At 40.5% G+C, this 26,155-nt stretch overlaps 1 protein-coding gene across 4 annotated transcripts in view; it reads left to right on the top strand.

The window, feature by feature from the left end:
• The window catches only part of ATP8B4 (ATPase phospholipid transporting 8B4 (putative)), a 299,618-nt gene that overhangs the window by 240,036 nt on the left and 33,427 nt on the right, over nt 1-26,155 (top strand). For all 4 annotated transcript variants that reach the window (XM_018054182.1, XM_018054183.1, XM_013967148.2 and 1 more), the window contains 3 exons: nt 8,352-8,499; nt 11,248-11,431; nt 12,084-12,307. In XM_018054182.1, coding sequence (XP_017909671.1) covers nt 8,352-8,499; nt 11,248-11,431; nt 12,084-12,307 — 556 coding nt within the window. The remainder of the gene's footprint in view (nt 1-8,351; nt 8,500-11,247; nt 11,432-12,083; nt 12,308-26,155) is intronic.

Below are 26,155 nucleotides of genomic sequence, written 5' to 3'. Positions count from 1 at the left end.
ATATGGATGAAAGTAAAAGAGGAAAGTAAAAAGTTGGCTTAAAACTCAACATTCAGAAAACTTAGATCATGACATCTGGTCCCATCACTTCATGGCAAATAGATGGAGAAACAATGGAAACAGTGACAGACTTTATTTTCTTTGGCTCCAAAATCACTGCAGATGGTGACTGTAGCCATGAAATTTATAAAGATGCTTGCTCCTTGGGAGAAAAGCTATGACCAACCTAGAGAGCATATTAAAAAGCAGAGATGTTACTTTGCCAACAAAGGTCTGTCTAGTTAAAGCTCTCATTTTTCTAATGTCATACATGGATGTGAGAGTTGGACTATAAAGAAAGCTGAGTGCCAAAGAACGGATGCTTTTGAATTGTGGTGTTAGAGAAGACTCTTGAGAGTCCCTTGGACTGCCAAGAGATCAAACCAGTCAATCTTAAAGGGAATCAGTCCTGACTGTTCATTGGAAGGACTGATGCTAAAGTTGAAACTCCAATACTTTGGCCACCTGATGCAGAGGACTGACTTATTGGAAAAGACCCTGATGCTGGGAAAGATTGAAGGCTGGAGGAGAAGGGGATGACAGAGGATGAGATGGTTGGATGGCATCACTGACTCAATTGATATGAATTTGAGCAGGCTCCAGGAGTTGGTGATGGGCAGGGAAGACTGGTGTGCTGCAGTCCATGGGTTCACAAAGAGTTGGACACTACTGAATGACTGAACTTGAGACAGTGCCTTGGACACTGTAGTAAGCAGTAGGCATGTATTCTCTCATTTCATTCACAGAGCAACCCAGTGAAAGACATTATCATTATCCTTGTTTTGCAGTTAGCAAATTGAGACACACATAGGGCAAATAATGTGCTCAAAGTTTTACAGCTAGTCAGTGGTTCAGGTGGGGCTGAATCTAGGCAGCATGGCCCCAGAGCCTGTGCACCCATTCACTAGCCACATTTCTCTGAAAACACCATGGGTGTACTCTTACTCTCTTTAAATAATTAATATAAAAAATGCAGTTGAAGCGTCTGGTTGCTTCCCTTGAGGTCAGATACCAGGTTGGCAACTACAGTAGAATGGATTTCAGGTAGACACAGCCAGTGTTAAGGGGAAAAGTACAGAATCTATGTTGACTTGAGCCAAGTTGGAATCTTGTCTTTGTGCTCTGGCTAGCTAAGTGATTTTTGATATACTATTCAACCTCTCTGTTTGTTTTCCTCATTTGTAAAATGAGAAAATATGCAAATACAAACCCTATAAATGATTTTATTTGAGGGATTAATATAAGAGCTTAAAGCTTTATGACCATTCATTGAACATCCTTCTTGCCTTCTTTCCTGTCTTTCCACTTCCTCCCTTCCTCCTGCCCTCTTTCCTTAGCCATTGTTCCCAGTCTTTGAAGCAACAAGGATTAATTTTTAAAAAATATTTTTCCAATAAACTTTGGAGTCTATTATTAAGATCATATAAATAATAATGATAAAATTATATCAGTAACAATTAGGTTTTCTAATTTTTATTTGGCAAAGACACAAGTAATCTTCAGTTACAGCTTCTAATCAGTGTGATATAGCAGGTTGATATACCTCTTCTATACCAGGTTGATATAAAGTAGCTGAAAGTAAAACAAAACTTTAAAGAATTAGACAATCTTTGCATTCTCATCATAGAAAAACTACCCTTTTAATTAGCCTTCTTAAGATACTGAAAACAATATGCTGACCCCCATTACACATTTTATGAATCCTCTTCCTCTGTTGATTACATTGGATAACAGTATTGCAGATTGATGGAATAGCATACACAAAGGCATACAGATGAGAAAGACACCATGTTATATTTCAGGAACCATGTGTCAAGTTGTAGTTAGAGTATAGTACAGAGTTATGGGTGGGGACAATTTTTCAGAGATAAAAGTGATGATAGACTGAGTGATAAGCATAAGTGAACATACTTTATCTTGAAGGTATTGGATGGATATTGAGGACTTCTAAGCAGAAGAGAGACAAATCCAGTTTTACACTTAGAAATAACACTCGCGTGACCGGATAGATGAAGTATGTTTGAGGAAAATGAATGGTATGGAGGAATGGTAGGAAGCTGTTGGAATACTCAAGTTTGGGAATGTTGAGGGTTAAACTAAGGCAGTAAGAGGTTGTAAGAATGAGGAAGGAAAGAGTGGAATGAAATTGACAGCTGTTTTGGAGGTATAAAGGATAGGACTCAGAATTTGATTTGATGTGAAGGAAGAAGAAGGAGGCTCTGTCATTTCTAGCTTGTCTGACTTCACAGCCTGGAGTATACTGAGCTGGGCAAGAACAGAAACTCATAAAATTTTCTAAAACTAAATTCGAACCCCTTTTCTGCCTGATGACAGAACAATTAAATTAGGCACTGTGGGTAAATTTAGTTCACGGCTAGGCCGTGCTATTGTCTTACTGTCACTGAGACTCAGCATCTACCCCACTGGCATTGGCACTTCCCACTTCCTTTTCCCTGTGGGCTGACTTCCACATCCTCCTGGGGAAACATGGGTGTTCAGGGGTTCTTCCTCACTTCTCTGTGTCTGAGAAGTGCTTTCACATGGTGTTGAGTATTCCTGAAATCCCTTTCTTCTGCTCCCCTTCATGTCACCATGCTTCAGTGACTACTGTTGCACACTGAGATTCCCAAAAGCTGCCCACTCCCGGTCCAGAGTGGGAGCAGCACCTAGGCTTCTTTAGTGATCGATTCATGAGCATCTAATCTCTTCAGTCTCTCTCCTTTACGCTAGGTAGGAAACAGAGAAAAGGAGTCTTTTATTTTTTTCAGTCTATTGCTTAGGGCAACATTTTATGCTCTGATTCCTTTAAGGATTGATTTTTTGACACTTGAAGAAACTCTTCTCTTCCGTTTCAAAAAGCCCAATTACTAGAATTCCAGATTCCTGGAACTCAGGATGGCAGCTCTGCTTTGAGTTTCAAGAGTCTATTTTCATACTCAAAAGACAAGATATTGACTCTTGTTTTCTCTGTGTTTGGCTCTGTCACATCCTCCTGAGGCAAGGTATGTTTCTGAGTAAACAGAGAGGGTTGTCTGTGGTAGCAGTGGTGATTGCAGAAGGGGTGGGGAACCGAAATTAATAACTCAAGATTTTATCCAGGTGCGTGTGGTTGACTAAGTGGGTGACATAACTGTAGTGATGTGGAAGGAATGTGAAGAAATATGAATTCTTATATACTGTCAGGAGAATAAGTTGGTAGAAACATTCTAGAGGGTGAACTAGCAATATATTTCAAATTTATATATGTGTACAGTTTTGACCCAGTGGTTTTTACCTCTAGGAATTGCCCTTAAGAAAACAAATGGACAAGCGTATGTATGTTTGAATGTGCATGCATGTGTTTTTGTATGCATACGTACATAGATATTGTGGCATCAATTATTATAATAGAAAATTGGAAATTGTTCAAACACCCAGCCACCGGGATTTTGTTAATTTGTATGATATAGATGCAGTGAGATACCATACAGTCTTAAAAGTAATTATGTGTTTTTTGACATTGGAAGATGTCCATGATAAGTGAAAAGTGAGATTATGAAATATCATGCATAACATTCATTTTTCTAAAAAGGCATATGTGTGTATATAAGTATGTATGTATGTGTATAAAACACTATATACATCTATATCCATACTTACCCTACTCCCTCCTCATGTGGTTCTCTCTGGATGACAGAATTATGGGTCATGTTTGCTTTCTTATTTCTGGCACTTTGTGTTAATGAAGTTGTAATACTGGGAGGGATTGGGGGCAGAAGGAGAAGGGGACAACAGAGGATGAGATGGCTGAATGGCATCACTGACTCGATGGACGTGAGTCTGAGTGAACTCTGGGAGATGGTGATGGACAGGGAAGCCTGGTGTGCTGCGATTCATGGGGTCGCAAAGAGTTGGACACGACTGAGTGACTGAACTGAACTGAATAGTGTTCATACAGTAAGCCAAAAGATTATCTGAGAAGAACAATATATTCAGAGGAGAAAAATATTTTCCATCTAGACTAAGTATTTCAGGACTCTTGAGGTCACTTTTCTTAACTTGCTGGAAAATAATGTTTATTTCAACAAAGATTTGGAGATTACCCCATTCTTAGAGTCTAAGACAGACAGGCAGTACATAGTAGAAAATTCTGCATGAGAAGATTCAATATAAGACAGAGAGGTAGTACATAGTAGAAAATTCTGCATGAGAAGATTCAATATAAGACAGAGAGGTAGTACATAGTAGAAAATTCTGCATGAGAAGATTCAATATATTTATATATGCATTTCCTTATATTAGGGGGGAAAAGAACATCCAAGAAAAGTTATTACTGGAGGTGCTCTCTACAAGCCTATACTTGGCTTCTTATATCTAACCCAGGGTTTTAGGGATGAAATATTGAAATTATAAATTTACACCACTCAGTTTTCTTCTGTTACATGTTTCAGTTCAGTGGGAGTTCAAGGAAAAATATTTTAAAAAATGTATCAGAAGTACAGGATCTAAGTCAGAGGTTCCCAACCTCCAGGCCATGAACTGCTATTTCCTGTCAGATCAGTGGCAGCATTAGATTAGAAGTAAAGTAAACTGCACAATAAATGTAATACACTTGAATCATCCCGAAACCATCCCTTCCCCAATTCCCAGTCTGTGGAAAAATTATCTTCCATGAAATCAGTCCCTGGTACCAGAAAGGTTGGGGACCACTGATCTAAGTGATGGTAGCTCTTGAGGGAAAATGACCTACAACGCTCATATTTAAACCCATCAGATGTGTTTCAGTTATTTCATAAACAGTGATGTATTTTCATGCATATCATGAAGATGTTTGCTTCAAATTTAATGTCACATAAACTTTTCAAATTTAATGTCATGAAAATGTTTAAGCACATTGAGTCCTGGGTTAAGTTTGCTGCCATAGCTGCTTTAGTATTAAGGGTCTGTCCAGAAATCTACAATTAAACCCTGTTAAGGTTTCTTTGAAGATTACTGCACTGATTACATTTCACTGATAACATATGTCTTCTGCCCAGAGAAAAGCAGACTGAGGATTTAAGTTTGCTTGGGCCTACAAGCAAACCAAATCCATGTTTCATTTTTGTTGCACTAATCACATATTTTACTAGAAAAATTAACTGAACCATGAAGAGACTCTATTGCTTCTGATTAGTATTCCAGTATTAGTATTCCTAGGAACTGATGTTTCCTCTTTAATCAATGACATGCATATTGCATTTTTTTAATACACCTATTTGGTGGAAAGTTATTGCTTGAATGAGGAGGGGTCATAAAAGCAAATGGTTGTGTGATCTCGGCTGTACAAGGCATTAGTGGCTGGGGGTATGGTGAAAGTGAACATCATGTCTATAAATTCAAACAGATTCTTTTTAAACATTATGCAGGCCAAACAAAATGCCCCTTGTTCCTAATTCCCAATTTCTAGTCACCCTGACAAAGTGTTTTAGTATGTTTAGTTTCTATCGTAAATTGTAAAATTTTAGAGCACTTAATACTGGAGACCTCCTAGTACAGCCTGGTAGAGCTGCCCAGGTGTTCGTAATGGTATCAACCAGTGTGATTGACTGGTACCATTCACCTAGATTTTAATAAAGATACTGGTTCAGGGGTTGAGTATCTTACAGGTCAAACAGTTAATAAAGGATGAAACTAGGGCTTGATGTCAAAATTTCATGTACTTTCTCCTTAGTTGGCAAGATAATGTCCCTTAGCTCCTGCTCTAGCACTGTGTCTTTGTCCCAGCCTGGAGGCAGCCTGTGGCTAACTATGTATAAGCTTTTTGATGTGGCAGATAGAGGACTAGAAATTTGAAGACCTGGGTTCTCCCATGGGTCTGTGACTGGCTAATCAAGTGGCTAGAGGTCAGCTAACTCAGCTGTGGGCATATGACACGTCAGAGGCGGACCTTGGGCCTGAAGCCAGATCTCCAGGTTTCAAGTCCAGTGCTCATGTCAAAGTCAAAATTGTATTTTTCTAAACACAATATCATAGTTTCAATCCATTCTCTAAGAGGTCCTTTTAATGTTTGAATAAAGAGTGCCTTAAGAAGCCTGACAAAACGACTCTTTTTCCTGCTCTCTCTTTACTTTATGGATTGCATGTAAACCAACATGGGCCTAACTGTGCTTTGCTCTGTTTGTGGTGAGGTTTCAGTGGTTGGTGTGGGGCTGTGAATGCCAACCAAGGTCGTTCTCAGACATTAATGCATTTCTGTATGCCAGCATTGTAACAGACTGCCCTTCATTACAGAGCTTGGAAAAAACAGGCACTCTTTTTGTTTTAGCATTTGTAACTTGTATTCTGTGTTAAAGCATTGTGTGTTCATTGTATAGTTCATATTCTTTGAAGGGAGTTATGTGTCACTTTCCCCCTCCTAATAAATTGCTTTGTGAGAACTAGCTGGTGTTTGAAGAGCTAAGTTCTAGGAAGAAAAAGAAATGACAGCTATAGAGCATGGGCAAATGGAGGCTCTGCAGGGGGAGTGCATGGGGATTTAAGCAGGGCCAGAAACACTGTCTGTCCCTTTTCTGCCTGGAAAAGGGATCATGTGAGATGTTAGAAAGACAGTTTAGGGGAAAAAAAATCCTAAGTAAATAGAATTTCAGCCAATACTTTCATGAACTTCACCCTTCTTTGGAATGTTTTCATTCTCTGGGGGGAAAACAAGAGTTTGAGTCATTAATACAGCAAGTGAGAACTTTACTAAAAAGGAGACCTCAGGAGATGTTGGCCCTTTGGTGCTTTCCGAGGACCTAATTCATGAACTCTGCAAACCTGTCAGAGAAATATGTTCGTTTCAGAGCAACTTGTCTCTCTTGCTTTCTTCATTACCTGGGACTGTAAATTTTCATGATGGTGAGGAGGATTCCCTTACATACTTATCTGATGCAAAAGTCCTGTATCTCCCACTTAAAGCAATGATTTTTCATGTCTACTCCTCCCTCCCTCTGCCCCCCCTAACTCCCTAAATTTCACACATAGTGCTCTGACTTTATTAATCTTTTTCATTCATTCTGCCAGCAGAAGGAGATGTTGAGCTAGAAGGTGTGTGTGTTTCAATTTAACTTGTAAACAATTAGTGGTACATTTTCAAATAATTAGAAAGCTGAGGGCTAAAATGGTTGTTTTTATAATGTGAACATTCTCTTCCTTCAGAGGAGCCACAGCAAAAAAACAAAAACAAAAAGACACAACCATTTAAGTACATTTTTTTTTTTAACATAGGATGAGTCTTTGGAGGATCATTTCATTTCACTCTAAGACAAAATACCTATTTTCTGGCCTCTCGCTCCCCATTCTGTCCTGGGTGCTCATTTTGTACATGCATGTTGTGGCCCAAAGTGTTTTGTCTGGCTTTGCCACTCATCTTTGGGAGCACCTACTGTGTGGTTCCCTGGTTGTGACTGAAATTTCTAGCAGTCACGTCAGCTCACCCTATGTTACTTCAAGGCCTGTTATCCAAGGGATTCAGAGAGGAAATTTTCCTCCCTTTAAAGGCATTGTCTTTCTATTTTGAAGGGAAGAATAAAATGCCACTTCTAAGGAAGAGTATCAAGTCACCATACATTCTTCCTCTTAAACAGCAGCGATGGATGTGTGCAGGATTATTCTAGTGCTGATGAGATCTAGGGCATTGGAGGGAGTTTCCATTTGGAACTGCCCTCTATACTTTGGTGTCTGTAGCTCCTTTCTCAGAAGACTTACCGTATTGTTGGAGCTAATGAATACAATTTTCACTTAAAATATACCATTGTATTATAATGACTATGCCATTATTTGTTTTTATTGTCAAATTTCTAAAAGATGTGTTTCTCAGAAGGCTGCTGTTTTAAGTGGGATTGTATTACATTGCTCTACAAGTTGATTAATTTATGTACAGAATTTCCCAGAATTCCTAGAAGATTTTATCAGTTGTCTTCAGTCTTTCCCTTTCCATTATTTAACAGTATCATGTGCCAGATAAGTCATTCTTAAGTCCATGAAGCTCAGGTAACCTTATATATCAAATTTATCAAGAGCCCCTGGTTCCAACCCAGCCCACGATGATGATTTAGCTTTAAGGTAATTTAAAACGTTCAAGATGATTCTGTTTCCCTTGTGTTTACCCTCCTACTTCCTGGAATTTGCAAATTTGCCATGGTATCCCCCATCACAACAAATCATCCAGCTAGCTCACTGAAACTGAATCTCAGGCAAGCAGTCTGTCTGAATAGTGACGAAATGAATTTACCTCTATGCTAGCCTCTCCTTAGAGTGAATAGGTATGCTCCGTATACATTGTTATGATTTGCCTTCCTCCATTCTCCTTTAAGGAAAGCAAAGGAAAATTTGTTTGGACGAAACAGAAGTTTTTCCAATGGACATGTAGTTTTTGAAAAAAAGCAGTCGCTGGAGCTGGACTCAGTTGTAGAAGAAACCGTAACAGGGGATTATGCCTTAATCATAAATGGCCACAGTTTGGTGAGTTCGCTTAAGGCTTTTGTTATTTCTTTTTCTCCACCCCAATAATGAGTTCTTTTCTGCTGTCATAATGAAATCTTCTTTTGTGTATTCAAAACAAATGACACTGCTAGAAACAGGGCGTACACAATTATTTCCTGTTTGCAAAGGAAAGGGAAACATCTAATATATATTTCATACATTATTGCTTGAACCATCACAGTGAAGGTGAGGATCTGAAGAAATGCTGAATTCAGAGAATATCAATCTTGTCTTAATGACTGTAGACTGTTCAGCAGTATTGTTTAAATGCTCTTCTCAGGGAGAGTATCACAGTTCCTGTTGTTTAATTAAAATAATGCAACTGGATGGATGTACTGCAATTATTGCTCTTCCTAACGTTTGCGATTTGCAGAGCACAACCTGACCTTCATATAATTACCACACCAAATTACTGCCATTAAGATACCTCTAGTGGTTTTTCTAAATAGCAGCATTTTAGAGCAATGCCAAACAATTTGCTTTGATTAGGAAATCTGGTTCTTGTCGTAATAGAATAAACTTCCATTATGCTTTTAATGTAGTTCAGGTTCCAAATCTTGAACGAATATCAAAATGCTCTTCTGAGTTTCTAACTTAGAAAACAAAAGCTCTGATTGTACTTCAGTGAAATGATCTTTTATATGCACAAAGAGCTAATCTCATCTTTTTCCGGCTTTGATGATTATTTTTTACTTTCAGAGTTTGGAAAACAAACGGATCTCCTTGTAGACTATTTCTTAGAGGACAGAAGAAGTTGGACAGGAGTATATTGTGTTTCCCGCCTTGTAATCAGCTGTCTGTTAGCTCTTAGTGTTTAGAGCATCGTGCAGCTGGGTTCCAGACGTACCGATGTGTTGTCTTCTACACCATGGAAAGTTACAGAGCTCAGCTGCAGGCCAAGCTTAGTTGAAAGTTTGTCCAGATGACACGAACTTCTCTCTTGCACAAATGAGCAGCAACTGAGAATTCTAAGCCTGTCAGCTGGGACTTGGAGCTGGTGGCCTTCGTTGAATTCCCCAGGGACCACGATAGGGAAAGATTCCCTAAAGACTTGTGCTCTGACTTTCTCTCAGGTTCAGAGAGGTCAGTTAGGGCACTTAGGTGTTAACACACGTGATTTTCTCTCTGTATCTCCAAATATGTTGAAAGAAAGATCTAAGAGAGTTGCTCTTCAAGAATTCCCTCAGCTTCAAAGCCTGAGCTTTAGAAACCATGAAATATCATTTTTCATTTAAGGAGAATTGGCTATGTTTCTTCTACTATGGTCAGAAGTTTAAAAAAGAATTGTGATTTCACTTTGCTCAGATCTTGATGCTTTGCAGAGTGTAATTGGATCTGTTTTCTCACAGTCTGTGCCTGTTTTTCAGTTGTTGATAATAAAGAAAAGAGAAAAGAGAGAGATGGGAACCATTCTAAGCAAGACAGCCAGTTACCAGCTTTCTGCTTCAGAGAGTGTAATTATATTTGAGAATGTTAATTCACAATTGCCCCTAAAAATTCTAGGCCTTGACATGAGAATTTTCTACATTAGAGTTATGTTTTTATACTCATTCACCCATCTTTCCATTCATCCCATTAACATTTATTAAGCATGCCCAGGTCATAGTGCCAGAGCCTGAAGATGGATAAGGATATGAAGAGAACAGAATCTCTTTGTTTTAGAGATTGTCATCTGGTGGGACAGCTAATCTCACAGTATTGTGATAAATACTATACAGAAGCATGGACATGGTGCTTTGAGAGCATAGAGGCAAAGCAGCACATTTAATTCCTCATGGGAAAATTAGGGAAGAATTCCTAGAGAAAGTGATATTTTCAGGTAGAGGAAACAGCAAGTGCAAAAGCACTGAGGCAAGAAAGAACTTGTTAACTTGTAGAAACAAGCAATTTGGCATGACAAGAGTAAACTTAAAGGTGGTGGTGGAAGACAGACCTCAGAAAGAATATAGGGACCAGAATGTGATGGGCTGTGAACATCTTGCTAGAGATTCATTCAAAGATAATGCCGACTCAGAGTTTAGATGGGTTCCTGTTTTCTCTTAATGCATTTACTAAATAATGTAGAGTGAGATATTTTCTAGAAAAAAAATTACAGTTAATTGCAAAGGACTATGTCCTCTTTTTCAGTCCTTTCTTGGTGTGTCTAAAGGCTCTGATGTATTTGGGGAGGAGCAAAGGTGGAACTGGTTGATGCACCCTGTCTGAGATACAGGTTGCATGCCACTCTTTGCACAGGACTCTCCTGATTTCAGTCACTATGCTCTTCAAGGACTGATCTCCAGATCATTTGCTCCTCATCTGCCCTCACATCAACAACCACAACAATAAACACTAAGTTACAAAATAAAAATGCAAAGGAAACAAAAATGTCATGTAGAACAAACCATCACTTTGTAGTTCATTCTAAGCGGGGTGTCCTTCGCATTCCCTTATTTTAGTGGATTCTGGAACTTCCCTGGCATTGAACTGTATCTTGCCAGCACAGCATGATAATGCACCAAGGAGGACACCCAGGGCACTGTGTTTTTGATTTTTATGGTAAAATTCCCTGGCACACAGAAGGCGTTCAGTACTCTCTTTTGTCGTTTGTGTGACCCTGAGTCAACAATGACTTATTGAAGTGAATTAGACTGTTTAGAAATCAGTTGAGAAATAAGAAATCTACTTCCCAAATAACATCTCTCTTGTTCTATTGTGGTTTTTTTAAATTTTATTTTAATAACCTAGGCCCATGCCCTAGAAAGTGATGTCAAGAATGATCTTCTAGAACTTGCCTGCATGTGTAAGACTGTGGTTTGCTGCCGAGTCACCCCTCTCCAGAAAGCCCAAGTAGTAGAGCTTGTGAAGAAGTACAGAAATGCTGTCACTTTAGCCATCGGCGATGGAGCCAATGATGTCAGCATGATCAAAAGTAAGGAGATGTTTGCTTAATGGGGCACACTACAGACCTGGAGGCCCAAGTTCAGCATTTGGCAATATATAATGGAAACTGCATTGAAATTTAATTTTCCCAGTGGTTCTAAAATGAATACTTTCAGGTACAATGCATCCACCATTCATTAAAAAAACAAAACTATCCTCTGTTTTTAATTAAATCATTTGTGTATCTATCACTATTTGGAGAAGTAAGTAGCTATGGTGTAGAGGAATGAACACTAGACACATAGTCCCAACTGTTATGTTTTGCCACAAATTGTAAAACTTTGTTCAAATTACTGAACTTTCTGAGCAATTTTCTCTTATAAAACTAGGATAAACACCTAACTATCAAGAGTGTTTCATGAGATAATGTGTGGGAAAAATGGTAAATGCTATAGTTGTAAGATTTCCATGAATAAATAATAGCATTACAAGAAGATTGATAGGAGAATTCCCTGGTGGTCCAGTGGTTAGAACTTGGTGCTTCCACTGCTGAAGCCCAGGTTCAGTCCTTAGTCGGGGAATTAAGATACCCCAAGCCATGCCATATGGCTATAAAGAAAGAAAGAAGAAAAGAAAGGAGTGGTAGTTTCCCCAAAGAGGTGTCTTTGTCTGGGAAGTGAAAGTGTCCTTCTTCTTTTTAGGTGCTCACATTGGCGTCGGCATCAGTGGCCAGGAAGGACTGCAGGCAGTCCTAGCCAGCGACTACTCATTTGCACAGTTCAGATACCTCCAAAGGCTTCTCCTTGTTCATGGAAGGTGGTCCTATGTCCGAATGTGCAAATTCTTATGCTATTTCTTCTATAAGAATTTTGCCTTCACACTTGTACATTTCTGGTTTGGTTTCTTCTGTGGTTTCTCAGCCCAGGTGAGCAAAAAAAAAAAAAAAAATTTTTTTTTTCTTTTATAAGATCCCCTGGATTGTCGATGACTGTTCCTCATGGTTCTTTATAATACATAGAGATCATTTTCATATGTCTAATACATGTGACAGTTATGTAATTCATAGTTGACCTGAGCTTTCAACCTAAAAAAAATAATTTAGCTAGATTTTTATCTTTTGCTTATTTACATAATAACTAATGAGTACATCTTTCTGTGCATTTTTATGTTTTTATTGAAATGTTGTATGATGACAGGTAGGCTTGCTGTAGTTTTAATTGTGGATTTGAGAAACAATAATAAGAAATGTTGAAACATATCTGTTAGGAAGATGGTCACTCACCCAACACACTAAATGTAAATATTTCAAATCAGGGGAAGAAATTGAAACTCCAACCTCAAGGCTGTTTTGATAGCAGTTCATTAGCTAAAAATGATCTGTAGGTTATGTTGGTGGCAAGGAAGAAATATTAGCAAATTTGTAAATTAGGGTTCTATTTTTATATCTATCTATAGTGGTGCAGAGGTTAAAGCATCTGCCTGCAATGTGGGAGACCTGGGTTCGATCCCTGGGTCAGGAAGATCCCCTGGAGAAGGAAATGGCAACCCACTCCAGTATTCTTGCCTGGAGAATCCCACGGACAGAGGAGTTTGGTGGGCTACAGTCCACAGGTTACAAAGAGTCAGATCCGACTGAGCGACTTCACCTTCACCTTCATAACCATCTTAAAGGTTACTTAAGCCCATATCTTGGATACAGGAAAGTTTTGACCCTGAGAATCAACTGTGAAACGTTAAGACTTACAGCATTTAAATATATCTGTGACTAGAAAATGGCATCACTATTTTAGACAACAACAAAAGAAAAAGATTGTCCTTGAGAATGAAATGGTAATTGTAACTATTATTGGAAATTTCTTCAATTCTTCTTTCCTCTTGGTTTTAGTTACTGGTTTAAATGGTATACATGGAGCTATTTTTTTCAATTATTTTATTTCAGAAAAATTGAGTATGAATTAAATTTTGGCATTTATGTTAAATGTGCTGAGGGAAATTAGTGAATCCTTGTGGTAAAGGAAAGAGGTATTGTACATTTTTCTCTTTCTCTGAGAAGTTGAAATTTCTTAAAGTAAGGCACACCTGTACCCAAATTTTCTCTTTTAATAATAACATTCTCCAAATGAAAAGCAGACTCTAATATTTTTGTTGATATTTTTGGTAATCTCTAGACAGTTCAAATAAAACAAAGTCTTGATTTTTCAGTTCAGTTCAGTTGCTCAGTAGTGTCTGACTCTTTGTGACCCCATGGACTGCAGTACTCCAGGCTTCGCTGTCCTTCACCAATTCCCGGAGCTTGCCCAAACTCATGTCCATCGAGTCAGTAATGACATCCATCTCATTCTCTGTTGTCCCCTTCTCCTCCTGCCTTCAATCTTTCCTAGCATCAGGGTCTTTTGCATTGAGTCAGTTCTCTGCATCAGGTGGCCAAAGTACTGGCGTTTCAGCTTCAACATGAGTCCTTCCAATGAATAGTCAGGACTGATTTCCTTTAGGATGGGCTGGTTTAATCTCCTTGCAGCCTAAGGGACTCCCAAGAGTCTTCTTGAACACCAGAGTTCAAAAGCATCAATTCTTTGGCACTCAGCTTTCTTTATAGTCCAGCTCTCACATCCATACACGACTACTGGAAAAACCATACCTTTGACTAGATGGACCTTTGCTGGAAAAGTAATGTCTCTGCTTTCTAATATGTTGTCAAGGTTGGTCATAGCTTTTCCTCCAAGGAGCAAGCGTCTTTTAATTTCATGGCTGCAGTCACCATCTGCAGTGATTTTGGAGCCCCCCAAAATATAGTCTTTCACTGTTTCCATTGTTTCCCCATCTATTTGCCATAAAGTGATGGAACCAGATGCCATGATGTTAGTTTTCTGAATGTTGAGCTTTAAGCCAACTTTTTCACTCTCCTCTTTCACTTTTAACAAGAGGCTCTGTAGTTTCTCTTTGCTTTCTGCCATAAGGGTGGTGTCATCTGCGTATCTGAGGTTATTGATATTTCTCTGGACAATCTTGATTCCAGCTTGTGGTTCATCCAGCCTGGTATTTTGCATGCTGTACTCTGCATATAAGTTAAATAAGCAGGGTGACTATATACAGCCTTGACATACTCCTTTTCCTATTTGGAACCAGTCTGTTGTTCTCTGTCCAGTTCTAACTATTACTTCTTGTCCTGCATACAGATTTCTCAGGAGGCAGGTCAGGTGGTCTGGTATTCCCATCTCTTGAAGAACTTTCCATAGTTTGTTGTGGTCCACACAGTCAAAGGCGTTGGCATACTCAATAAAGCAGACATAGATGTTTTTCTGGAACTCTTACGCTTTTTCGGTGATCCACCAGATGTTGGCAATTTGATCTCTGGTTCCTCTGCCTTTTCTAAAACCAGCTTGAACATCTGAAAGTTCACAGTTCACATATTGCTGAAGACTGGCTTGGAGAATTTTGAGGATTACTTTACTAGCGTGTGAGATGAGTGGAATTGTGCGGTAGTTTGAGCATTCTTTGGCATTGCCTTTCTTTGGGATTGGAATGAAAACTGACCTTTTCCAGTCCTGTGGCCACTGCTGAGTTTTCCAAATTTGCTGGCATATTGAGTGAAGCACTTTCACAGCGTCATCTTTCAGGATTTGAAATAGCTCAACTGGAATTCCATCACCTCCATAAGCTCAAAGGAAGGTAATGTGGTCTGGTATTCCCATCTCTTTATTTGGATCTTGATTTTATCTTCTCAGAAATAAAAGTTTTCTTAGTACTCCCCCCAGAAAGGCACCAGGGTGGGGATATTTACCTGCTTATAGTTCCACCTTAAGTCCAACAAAGACAAATGTGAGTGTGGCCTGTGCCCTCCTGGGCTGTTGGTTTTTCATCCCCTTGAGAATGAAACAAGGCTATTTGATAAGTGGTGTTTTGAGATATCCAGTTTTCATACTGCAAATGTTTAGGGCTTTCGAAAGATGATAAGACACTGAAGAGATGTCAACTCTTAGACCTCTTAGGACACAGAGAAGCAGTTAATGATTTGAATGTGCAGACACACAAAGCTTGGATAGGCAAGTTTACCACCAGATTTGTCTTCGTTGAAACTGTGAAATTGAAATGAATGTTCAGTGAGTTGTAATCTCCACATTTGTGTGATTTTCTGCTCTGTTTTCAGGATCTGATAAAACTGGCAGAGTCAGATGTTAAACAAGTAGATTTTTAATCTTCTCAACAGTATTTTCAGTTTGAAAGAGAACAGCAAGGGGGAAAAATGATTGCACCAAAGACATGAGTACCTGATGTAAACTCAACTATAAGGCACATCACCCATTTATGATTAGGTTTCATAAATGGTTGATTTTATTGTGCATGTTTCTTTTCTGTGTTCCTGTCTTCTCCTTTTTATTATTTGTTATTACTAGGTGGGCCAAAAAGTTCATTAGGGATTTTCCATAAGATCTTATAGAAAAACTCAAATGAACTTTTTGGCCAACCCTATATTATTTTTTACACTGAAAACTAGTTAATTGCATGGTCTTCTTTTAAATCCATTGTCAGTCTGGACTGGCCCACTGTATTCTTTCTGATGGTGGTGAGTTGAGCTGGACCAGTGGTTCTCAAATTTTAATGTACATGGGAGTTACCTGGAGGGCTTCTAAAGCACAGCTTCCCATCAAGTTTCTGATTCAGTAGGTAGGAGGCAGAGCCCAGGAATTTGCAGTTCTAGCAAGATGCTGATGCTGCAGGCGGGGGACTATACTTTGAGAACCAGGGGGCTGGCCAGTATAGAAGAAAATCTGAAGGTATGCTTTTTGAACCCAGAGCCCAGAGTGAAATCCAGTCTGCAGATGCTGTTTTGTCCATTCTAGACTCTACTTACCTTTTCTGAGTCAGAGGGGCCACTTAAGCCAACATCTTACCACCCCTCCCAATAGAATTGTTCCAGAGGGCTTAGAATCTCCTTATAAACCTTGCCAAAACCTTGGCCCCTGAGGCTTATACATGCACTCAGACAAGGTCAGGAGAAAGAGGGGTATTTGTTTCAGGAGAAAGGATTGCTTTTCCCAATTAACTCAGTCTATTATGATTTTATCTAGCTTAACTCTGAGCTCCTCCAGGAAAGAAAGCATTTCTGAGTTGTGCACACATGGCTATTTTTATTTATGTGTTTTGCTTATTTATTTTTATTTGGATGCATTGAGTCTTGGTTGTGGCATGAGGGGTCTTGGTTGTGGCCCATGGGCTTAGTCTCCCCATGGCATGTGGGGTCTTAGTTCCCTGACCAAATATTGAGCCTCGGTCCTCTGCATTGGAAGCTGGATTCTTAACCACTGGCCCACCAGGGAAGTCCCTCAGCCTATACTCTTGAATGACACCTGGCACATTGAAGGTGTATAGTCATTTCAGTGTTGTAGGATGTCTCTAGAGTACTTTCTTGTGTTCCTTGAGGCAGATCCAGCAAGGAGAGTCCTTCCAACTTGCCTCCAGTCATTCCAGCAGGTGCCACTTACTGTACCTGCACCAAGGGCCATTTCTATAGGCTTTGCATAAAAAATAAGTAAATAAGTCTGTGTAAATAAGTACAGCCTGACCAACACTGTGGAGTCAGTGTCTTAAGATCTTAGTGTGTTATGGCATTGATTCCAAAAAGTAGAATGATGTTTTTTCAGTTTATTAATATCAATATTATATGATAGTTAATTGGGCCACAGGTAATACTTCTTAATTATTTATATATATATTTAGCTTCATTCTAAAAAAGACATAGAGTAGATTTTCCCTGGTTTATTTTGCTTTGGCTGGGTCTTGACTGATTTAATAAGGCAGGGAATATCCTCTTTAAGCAGAGGAGGAGTCACCACATAAGACCAATTGGGCTACTGAGTAGAATCTTGGATTGCTATCTTGGATTGCTATTAGGGCCATTTGCCCTCATTTTTATGATAATTTGATCAAATTGAGACTTAGGTTTACAGCTACTGGACAGGATACTTCAGTCTTACCACTAAAGGCTTTCATCAAATCAGTGAATATTTATTATGTGTCAGACTGTGATGCCTGCAGGAACTGGTATCTTAGGTACAGAAAAGGATGTCTGAGAGGTGTCTTCTTGGTGGACATGGCAAACTGATCTCACAAATTTTATTAGCTGTCCACACTGGAGAATTTACGGTTCCAGTTCCAGGATTTTCACAAAAGTAGACAGGCTTGTCAGCAGAGTGGCAAGTAGTAACTTGTTATTAGCTGTTGGAGAGGAAAAGGCAGCAGGTCAATGACAGTACCCTTGTAGTGTGGCATCAATGCTTTGATGTCATCGTCTAGGTGGAGTCATGATATTGTTGATACCAACAAGTAAGGATAAAAGCAAATTGTTGTTATAGCTAACACTTAAATATCACTTACTATGTGCCAGGCATTGTTTAAATGTTTTACGTATATTTGTTCAATTCTTATAATAATCATATGAAGTAGGTCTTTTAACTATAGTCTATGTCAGCTTTTTTAAAATAATTTTAAAATATTTTTAATTATGCTAAGACACATAAACATAAAATTTACTGTCATAACCGTTTTAAATGTACCATTCAGTATATTAAAAGTACATTCACATTGTTATGCAACAGACCTTCAGAACGTTTTCATCTTATAAAACTGAAACAAACTCTATATCTATTGAAAAGCAACTCCCTATTTCCTTCTCTCTCCAGCCCATGAAAATCACCATTTTTGCTTTCTATTTCTTTTGAGTTTGACCGGATAATTTCAAATGACCTATGTTCTAGTTTACTGATTCTTTCTTCCACTTGGTTGATGCTCTCTATTGACATCTTCAGTCCTTGTATCCTTCAGCTGTAGGATTTTTGTTTTGATGATTTCCATTTCTTTGCTGAACTTCTCATTTTGTTTATGTATTGTTCTCTTAATCTTTGTTTCCTGTGGGTTCTTACAGTTCACTGAAATTCTTCAAGAGGGTTATTCTGAATTCCTTGTCAGACAGTTCATAGATCTCCTTCAGCTTGGAGTACTGGATGGGTCAGCTGGCAGCATCTGTGGCCAGGTGGGGGGCGCTGTCAGGGTCTCTAGTTAGGTGAAGTCCTTTCCTGTGCTCTGAGGTCAGGGGGCTATTGCTGGCTGAGCTTTGTGATTGCTCATGGTAGATGACATCTCAGACTGTTTCCTGACCAGATGATGCTACTGGCTGGATTCTGTGTTTATGTAGAGCCACCTGCAGGACTGTAAGTTTGGAGGGACCTCAGGCTGTGCTCTGTGATTAGGTGGGACCAAAGTGTGTGCCCCAAAGCTGGGCTGGGTCCCTGTCTGGGTTCCCTCATCAGGTGGAACCCAGAGGTGATTTGCTCCAAGGCTAAGTAGATGCACTAGCTGAGCTCCCTGAGTGGGCTGGGTTATAGGCAGTGTTTAGCAGTTGGGCAGTTTTCTATGTTGGGCTCTGCTTAAGGGTGGATTTATAGACTGGGGTCCTTGACTGGGTAGTATCACAGGCTGGGCTTTGAGGCTGCCCAGGGTCACTCTTCTGACTCCCTGGTTGTATGGGGTCAGAAGCTATACCTAAGACTTGGGCAGGCCTTCTGATCTGGGGATCTGTATAAACAGGCTGTAGGATGGAGGGCTCCCTGGGTTCACTGCCCAGGCTTCCTGGTTCAATGGGACTAGGGGCTATATTCAGCAGTTCACTTCAGTTCAGTCACTCAGTCGTGTCTGACTCTTTGCGACCCCATGAATCACAGCATGCCTGGCCTCCCTGTCCATCACCATTTCCCAGAGTTCACTCAGACTCATGTCCATCGAGTCCGTGATGCCATCCAGCCATCTCATCCTCGGTCATCCCCTTCTCCTCCTACCCCCAATCCCTCCCAGCATCAGAGTCTTTTCCAATGAGTCAACTCTTCTCATGAGGTGGCCAAAGTACTGGAGTTTCAGCTTCAGCATCATTCCCTCCAAAGAAATCCCAGGGTTGATCTCCTTCAGAATGGACTGGTTGGATCTCCTTGCAGTCCAAGGGACTCTCAAGAGTCTTCTCCAACACCACAGTTCAAGTTTTCTCTTCTGCCAGGGTGAGGCTACAGAACAGGCTACACGGCAAATATAGCTTGTTGACCGAGTACCCATATCAGGCAGAATTGCCTGGACCAAACAAGATTTCCTGGCCAGAAGGGGTTACTGGCTCAGTTCTGCAAATGGGCAGAGCCCCTGGCTGGCATCTCTGCTTCAGTGCTGCTGAGTGCTGACTGCTATAAGCCCTGTCTCCCTTACATCTCTATCTGATCCACTTTGGGCTCTCTTTCTCTCACTGGAGAAACCATAGGCCCAGAGGAGCCCTTTTGGTGCAGTGCTGTGCCAGCCTGGGGGAGAGGTGACAGGGTCAGAGTGTAGTTGTTCTTCTTTCCCTTCTAATGTGATCCTTCTCGGTCTCTGTGATGCAGTGGGGCACTCACTCCCATTCCTGGGGTTTCACAGTGCTCTCTTAGCTGTGGACAGTTGCTGGGTGGTCTTTTTGTGAGGGGAACTGAAGCTGGGGATGACCTAAGCTGCCATTGTGATCACATCACTCCTGAGTCTCTCTTTTCTAGAAAGCATTTGTGTGGCATGCACTGATTCCCTGAGGACACTACCTACCTGAGATCTCTCTCTCTGTTTTAGGATTTTTTTGAATTTAGATTGCAAACTCTGCCGAATACCATCGGAGATTCAGGTTTCAGGAGATTTTTTTTTTTTTTTCGTCTCTCCAGTTAGCTGGTGCCAAGGCTGAAACAGGCAAATTTCTTTGCAGTCCCTTTCTGCGTGAAGATTTCCTCTGTACTCTCACACTAAGGATTCAATCCTTTGCTGCATTAGCTTTATGAGAATGTTAGATCCCCACTTTGGTCTAATCTTTGCAATGATAATGCTGTCTCTTATGATAAACAGTCTTAGAGTCAATGAGATTTGATGTTATTACCCAAACTCACTTGGCATAGAGCCCTGTTTTTTCCAAGCAATATGCATAAAGTTCTATGGAACAGGTACCATACAGAACCCATCTTTGGGAAATTCTGGAATAGATGTCTCTGTGGTGACAGTTTCAAAACTATTTATCATAGTTTCAGCGTTTTGAAGTGGTAAGATGTACAAAGCACAAAATGATGCTAAGAATATTTTTCCTAGAAGAATAGGCTATGGTCCTCTCTTTCAAAAACTTCTACTTTATTAATTAGCTCTAGTCTAGGGATGAAATAACCTGTCTTACATGCTAAAGTAGGGACAGGGGGTTACATCTAAACTTTTACAAACTCATTTTCATTATCCTCAAAGTTTTGTCCTTATTATAAAAACAAATATATGTGAATGTATATCAACTTTTATATATCTGAGAACATATATTTTGTACTTTCTCATTAAAAAAATCATCACATTTTTGAGAAATCCCTCTTGTTTTACATTCTTCAAAAATGTTATTTTTCTTAATGGCACTCAGAAATGTACATTTATTACAAATTGTTTACTCTGATTTCATAAACATTTAAATTTTTGTCATTTAAATTGAATAATTCATCCCTTGCCCATAGCCATGAGTCACACGGCATTGCCAAGTTGCTAGTAAAAATGCTTGTTTACTGACTTGGGAAGAGAAGATAAAATGATGAATAGGTCAAGTCCCTACCCACAGCATACTCATTTTCTCATTGGGAAATAGACACATGCACAAATATGTCTCATAGAAGTACTGAATTTGAAGTTAATAGGAGAGCAAGGGAAAGGGAGAAATCCATGAGGATTTGGTGTGACTTCAGGGGCTCAGTTAAATCTCAAGTGAGAATATGAATGTTTTCAAAATTAAGTGGAAGTCTGGAGGCCTGAAAGTCTAGCTACCTCAGGGAGGCAGGGGCTGGTTTGAAAAAAATTATAAGTGTGTGTGTGCTCAGTCATATCTGACTCTTGGCAACCCTGTGGACTGTAGCCCACCAGACTCCTCTGTTCATGGAATTTCCAGGCAAGAATACTGGAGTGGGTTGCCATCTCCTTCTCCAGGGGATCTTCCTGACCCAGGGATCAAACCCGCATCTCCTGCATGGGCAGCTGGATTCTTTATCTTTGTGCCACCTGGGAAGCAAAGGTATAACATAATTGATTAAAAGGAGGAAAACCCTCCTGTCATGCCTGAATACTTTCCAGCTGACCTGCTGTTAGTGGAATTTAAAATATCTTTTTAATTTCTAAAATTCCACTTAAAATCAACTCATTCGGAAATAACTTTTATAAACTGCATGGTATTACTTACTGTATAAAGCAAGAAGTATATTCTAGAACAGATGTTGTACTTCTGTAAAGATGACAACACTGGTGTTCCCCCATCCTACCCTGGGCTTCCCAGGTGGCGCAGTGGTAGAGAATCTGCCTGCCAGTGCACGAGACACAGGAGACGCAGGTTCGATCCCTGGGTCAGGAAGATCCCTTGGAGAAGGGATGGCAATCCACTCCAGTATTCTTGCCTAGAGAATCCCAGGGACGGGGTACAGAGGAGCCTGGTGGACTCCAGTCCAAAGGTCATGGACTGAGCAACTAAGCACACACGCACACTCCATACCACCCACGTGTGAGTGGGCTGATATGTTAGTATTACTAAGAACTGGCTGTGAGGGCAACTTGAATATGGAATTGGGATTGCTTGGGTTCATGGCCTCTTTTCCATTCCCTGTTTTTCACTAGAAACTCCTGATTAACAACAGGTTTAACTGAAAAAATTCTTTGGCTTTTTTTCTTAGCCCTGTTTTTCTAAGGACAATATGCTGTAAATGAGGCAAGTGAAAAGAAAACAACATTTTTGGGAGAGACACTAGTCTGCATAGAATGAGAATTTTTGAATAGGGGATATTTTTTCAGTGACACTTTTCACCCACTGAACTCATTGAGCTGTCCTGGGCCTCCAAAGCCACATGCTGGGTGACAGGCTTTCTTAGCCCGTAGAGCCCATTAGAAAGCTGCTTACTTCCAATCTGTTAATGAAAGTTGGCCCTCTGAAGTCTTCCCACCCCTGCCATCCTTCTCCTAAATTGCTTCAGTGGAATTGAAAACTCTGCAGTGAAATGGAGCCAGTAGTAATAAAACCTCCAGGGCCCCGCAGCTGCAGTAACATCAGGCATGTGTGCAGAGGTCCATCCTTGGCAGGCCTGATCTGCAGTCATCTCTTTAGTCCCCACAAGACTGAGACTCGCTGACATCCTCTAGCACAGAACCTACAGTCTCTGAAAGCTCATTCATTTCAAAAGAGGAAACTTGAGTGTCAGTTTGGGGCCAAGTGCTCTGTTGGCCTCCAGCAATAACAGAATGAACCGGAGGGATGCAGTTCCTGCCCTCAGGGAACTTAACAGCCTGGGAATGGTTTCATTTTCATAAATATGAAACTGATGTCGAGTAACTCTGTAGTCACCTTTCTCTTATTTTTCCACCAAGGGTTTTTTAAAATTAAATTTGTCATGGATGGGATGTATCTTGGGGCCAACCCTGTCCAATCTCAGCATGATTCATAAACACCTAAATATTTTTTCCCTGCCTCTCTCAACAGACTGCTTTGAAGTAATCCACTCTGCAGCTGAAAACATCTGACCAAACATAAACAGATGTGCGTCCATAGACATGTTGTTGACTTTTAAGACACCAGTTTAATTACTTAATGAAATGACATGTGCTGTTTCTTTACTACCTTGGCCTGTCTCTCGGTGCCTGGTGAATTTTATCTAGGCTCTTATTCTCTGATGAGAGCTCCAGTAGATTCCTGGTAGGTGGGTTGGGGCAGATGTGTGAGCCCATTCAGCTGTGACGTGCAAAGTTCCCAGGGGCCGATGGGTGGGACCTCTCACTGCTTGTGAGACGGTGGCCCTGAGGTCACTGGGATGGAGTATGGTGTGCTGCAGGCTGGTTGTGCTTGGTTTGTGGACTTTCCTTTGCTTAACCTCAGTGGCTTGCCTCTGTTGTGACTGTTTCTGGACACATGGGGAAAGAAAATGCTGGGCAGGGACCAGACTGTTTGTTTGCTTTGCTGGGTGGACCTTTCCTGGGAGAAGCAGCCTGGACACAGAACAAAATGTGTGTGCCTTGTTGAAATATAGAATCTTTGCTCTAGCAGGGAATGTCAGTGATACTGCGTCTAGTTCCTCATTTTATAGAGGAGGAATCCAAGTTCCCCAGGAGTTGAGGATCAGCAATAAACAAGGCAAAGACCAGAATTCACCATGCCTTCTGACTTTTTCTTCAGTGCTCATTCTACTCTGCTTGATGAGTGGCCACTGGAATTGTTATAGACTTGAGAGAATGGCTGGTGGTGACGATTTAGTTGCTAAGTCGTGTCTGGCTCTTGTGACTCCACAGACTGTAGCCTGCTAGGCTCCTCTGTCCATGGGACTTTACGGACAAGAATACTGAAGTGGATTTTCATTTCCTTCTCCAAGGACCTTCGAGAGAATGGCTCTATCTTTAAGAAAAAACCGTCTTCTCCTAACCCCTAATCAGGCAAATGTTTGCTTTATTTGGAATCTAAAGGAAGGAGAAACATCCAGAAACACTCAGTATACTATGACTATGGGGAGAAAATGAACTCTCTTATTGAGAGGGAGAGACTTTGTACTGTAGGGAGTGTCTCCCACAACTCAGATCCTTAGAAAGGCCAGGCCTGCCTCTAGGCAAACTGCCTCCTGGAATCATCTGGAAGCTGAAGGCCACCTTCTGCCAGCAAACTGCCACTAAAAAGACAATTTAAATATAATCTCTCCTGATGAGATTTCCAACCAGATTTCTGGAGCAGGGGGATTTGGAGAAAGATCATATAAATCTTTAAACTGAATCATGGATCCTTTCTAAGGACATACCTTATTCCAATCTGTTATCAAAGCCTGCATGGTTTTCATGGAATCCTCTGTGGGCTCATGTATACTATTTATATGCGTAACTTATTTTTAAAGTACCTTATGCCCACAAGACTTTTAATAAAAGTAAACTGTCCCGAACCAGAATAAGCCCCCCACCCACCTCAGAAAAAAAAAAAAAACAAAAACACAACCCATTGGTTGAATCCTTGTTTAGGAAATTCACATTTGAAACCATGCAAATACTGGCACTGTGTACTTCTGATATTATCTGATGACAATTTATCATTGTCAGTGAGATACAGGGCTGTGTATGGTTTTTTTTTTTAAGTTCTGCTGTGATATGGAAACAATTATCTTGTCAAGGCCAGAAAAACATTGGTTCTGTCAAACAGTATAAGAAAACTCATAATGAAAAGTTTGGAAAGTGACGTGAAAGAGTGCGACTAATCTCAAGGCTTGGGTGACTTCATGGATTTGGTTACCTGCAAGCCCATCTCAACCTGGCTGGCAGTCCCCGTCCACCTCCCCCCTCACTCCCTGGCCACCGCCTTGCCTTCCAGATGTGCTCTGGGGAAAACCCAGGGAGGGGTGGGTGCTCAGGCCTGGGCCATTACTCCTGGATCCAGCTAGTGGGTTTCTGTTAATTACACAAATCAGTAACAGATGTGTTGAGGCTGAGCACCTCATATTTATCCCACAATGTGTTTTCTTTAAATGGCAAATGTTTTTTAAGGCCAAAAAGAAAAAAAAATGTATCATTATATAGTTCTCCTCTGAAACACACAGCAAAAGGGATGAATACATGTCTCCAGAGAGGTATTTCGTCCTGTCATTTGAACAAGGAGCAAAGCCAACGGTCTCAGAATAGAAAGCCCTTTGTAACTGTCTGAGATCCTTATTAAAGTTTATTTAAATGTGGTATTCTATAAATCATAGCTTTTGTGTTCCCCAAGCTGTTAGATTGTAATTTGTAGCTGTGGTATTTTTACTCTATATAAAATGGTCGATAAGGTTGATAAATTGCTCCCACAGAGAAGGGAGCAAGGAGGAGCTTTCCCTAAATAGGAAAACAGTGAGGTTGGGAAAAGGAACACTCCACTTTTTTTTTTTTTTTTTTCTGATCTGTAAAGAGACACTTTTAGGCTTCCAAACAGATTAGTAGCATCATGCAGAACAGAAAATTTGGAAGTAGGGGTGGTATGGCTGCCCCTAGGAGGATGCAGTTCCTAGGACAAATATTTTTGTTCAGGACTCCTGTTTATATAAACAATTTTGAGTCACCCCAAATCAGAATGTCAGCAGTGGTCTGATATAGTCTCAGGCCAGAATGCTGCTCACACGAGAGGCAGCAGAAGAATCCCTCCTCCACCCTCCACCCCTCCTATCTCTTTGGGGCTTCTGGTCAACCCATAACAATGGAGAAGAGCAGAAGAGAGAGAGAGATGGGGATAGTGGAGGTAGTAGAGGGCTTGAGGATGCCTGGAAGGGGAGAAAATGGATGGGAGTCCATGTGGGTCATGATCTGGCTAGTATGTCCCTCTCATCTGGTCCTAGTCATCAGAGGGGATCTTTAAATTTTTCTAAATGTAGCTAAGGACTTAAAGGGGAAGTGGAACATTTACTAGGATAACTATCTGAGCAGCTGGAGATCTCTTACAAGGAAAGGAAGAAGCCTGTAATAGTAGAAATACTGCTTGTGACTTAATTTTTTTAATCAATCATTTCATTTCAGTCACTTAGTCATCGTGGCCAACTCTTTGTGACCCCATGGACTGCAGCACTCCAGGCTTCCCTGTCCATCACCAACTCCTGGAGCTTGCTCAAACTCATGTCCATTGAGTCGGTGATGCCATCCAACCATCTCATTCTCTGTCATCCCCTTCGCCTCCTGCCTTCAATCTTGCCCAGCATCAGGGTCTTTTCCAATAAGTCAGGTCTCT

The sequence above is a fragment of the Capra hircus genome, chromosome 10 (genome assembly GCF_001704415.2).
Source record: "Capra hircus breed San Clemente chromosome 10, ASM170441v1, whole genome shotgun sequence".
Lineage (NCBI taxonomy): Eukaryota > Metazoa > Chordata > Mammalia > Artiodactyla > Bovidae > Capra > Capra hircus.
Note: the sequence above shows the minus strand (reverse complement) of the source record. Positions and strands in the feature narration are given on the sequence as shown.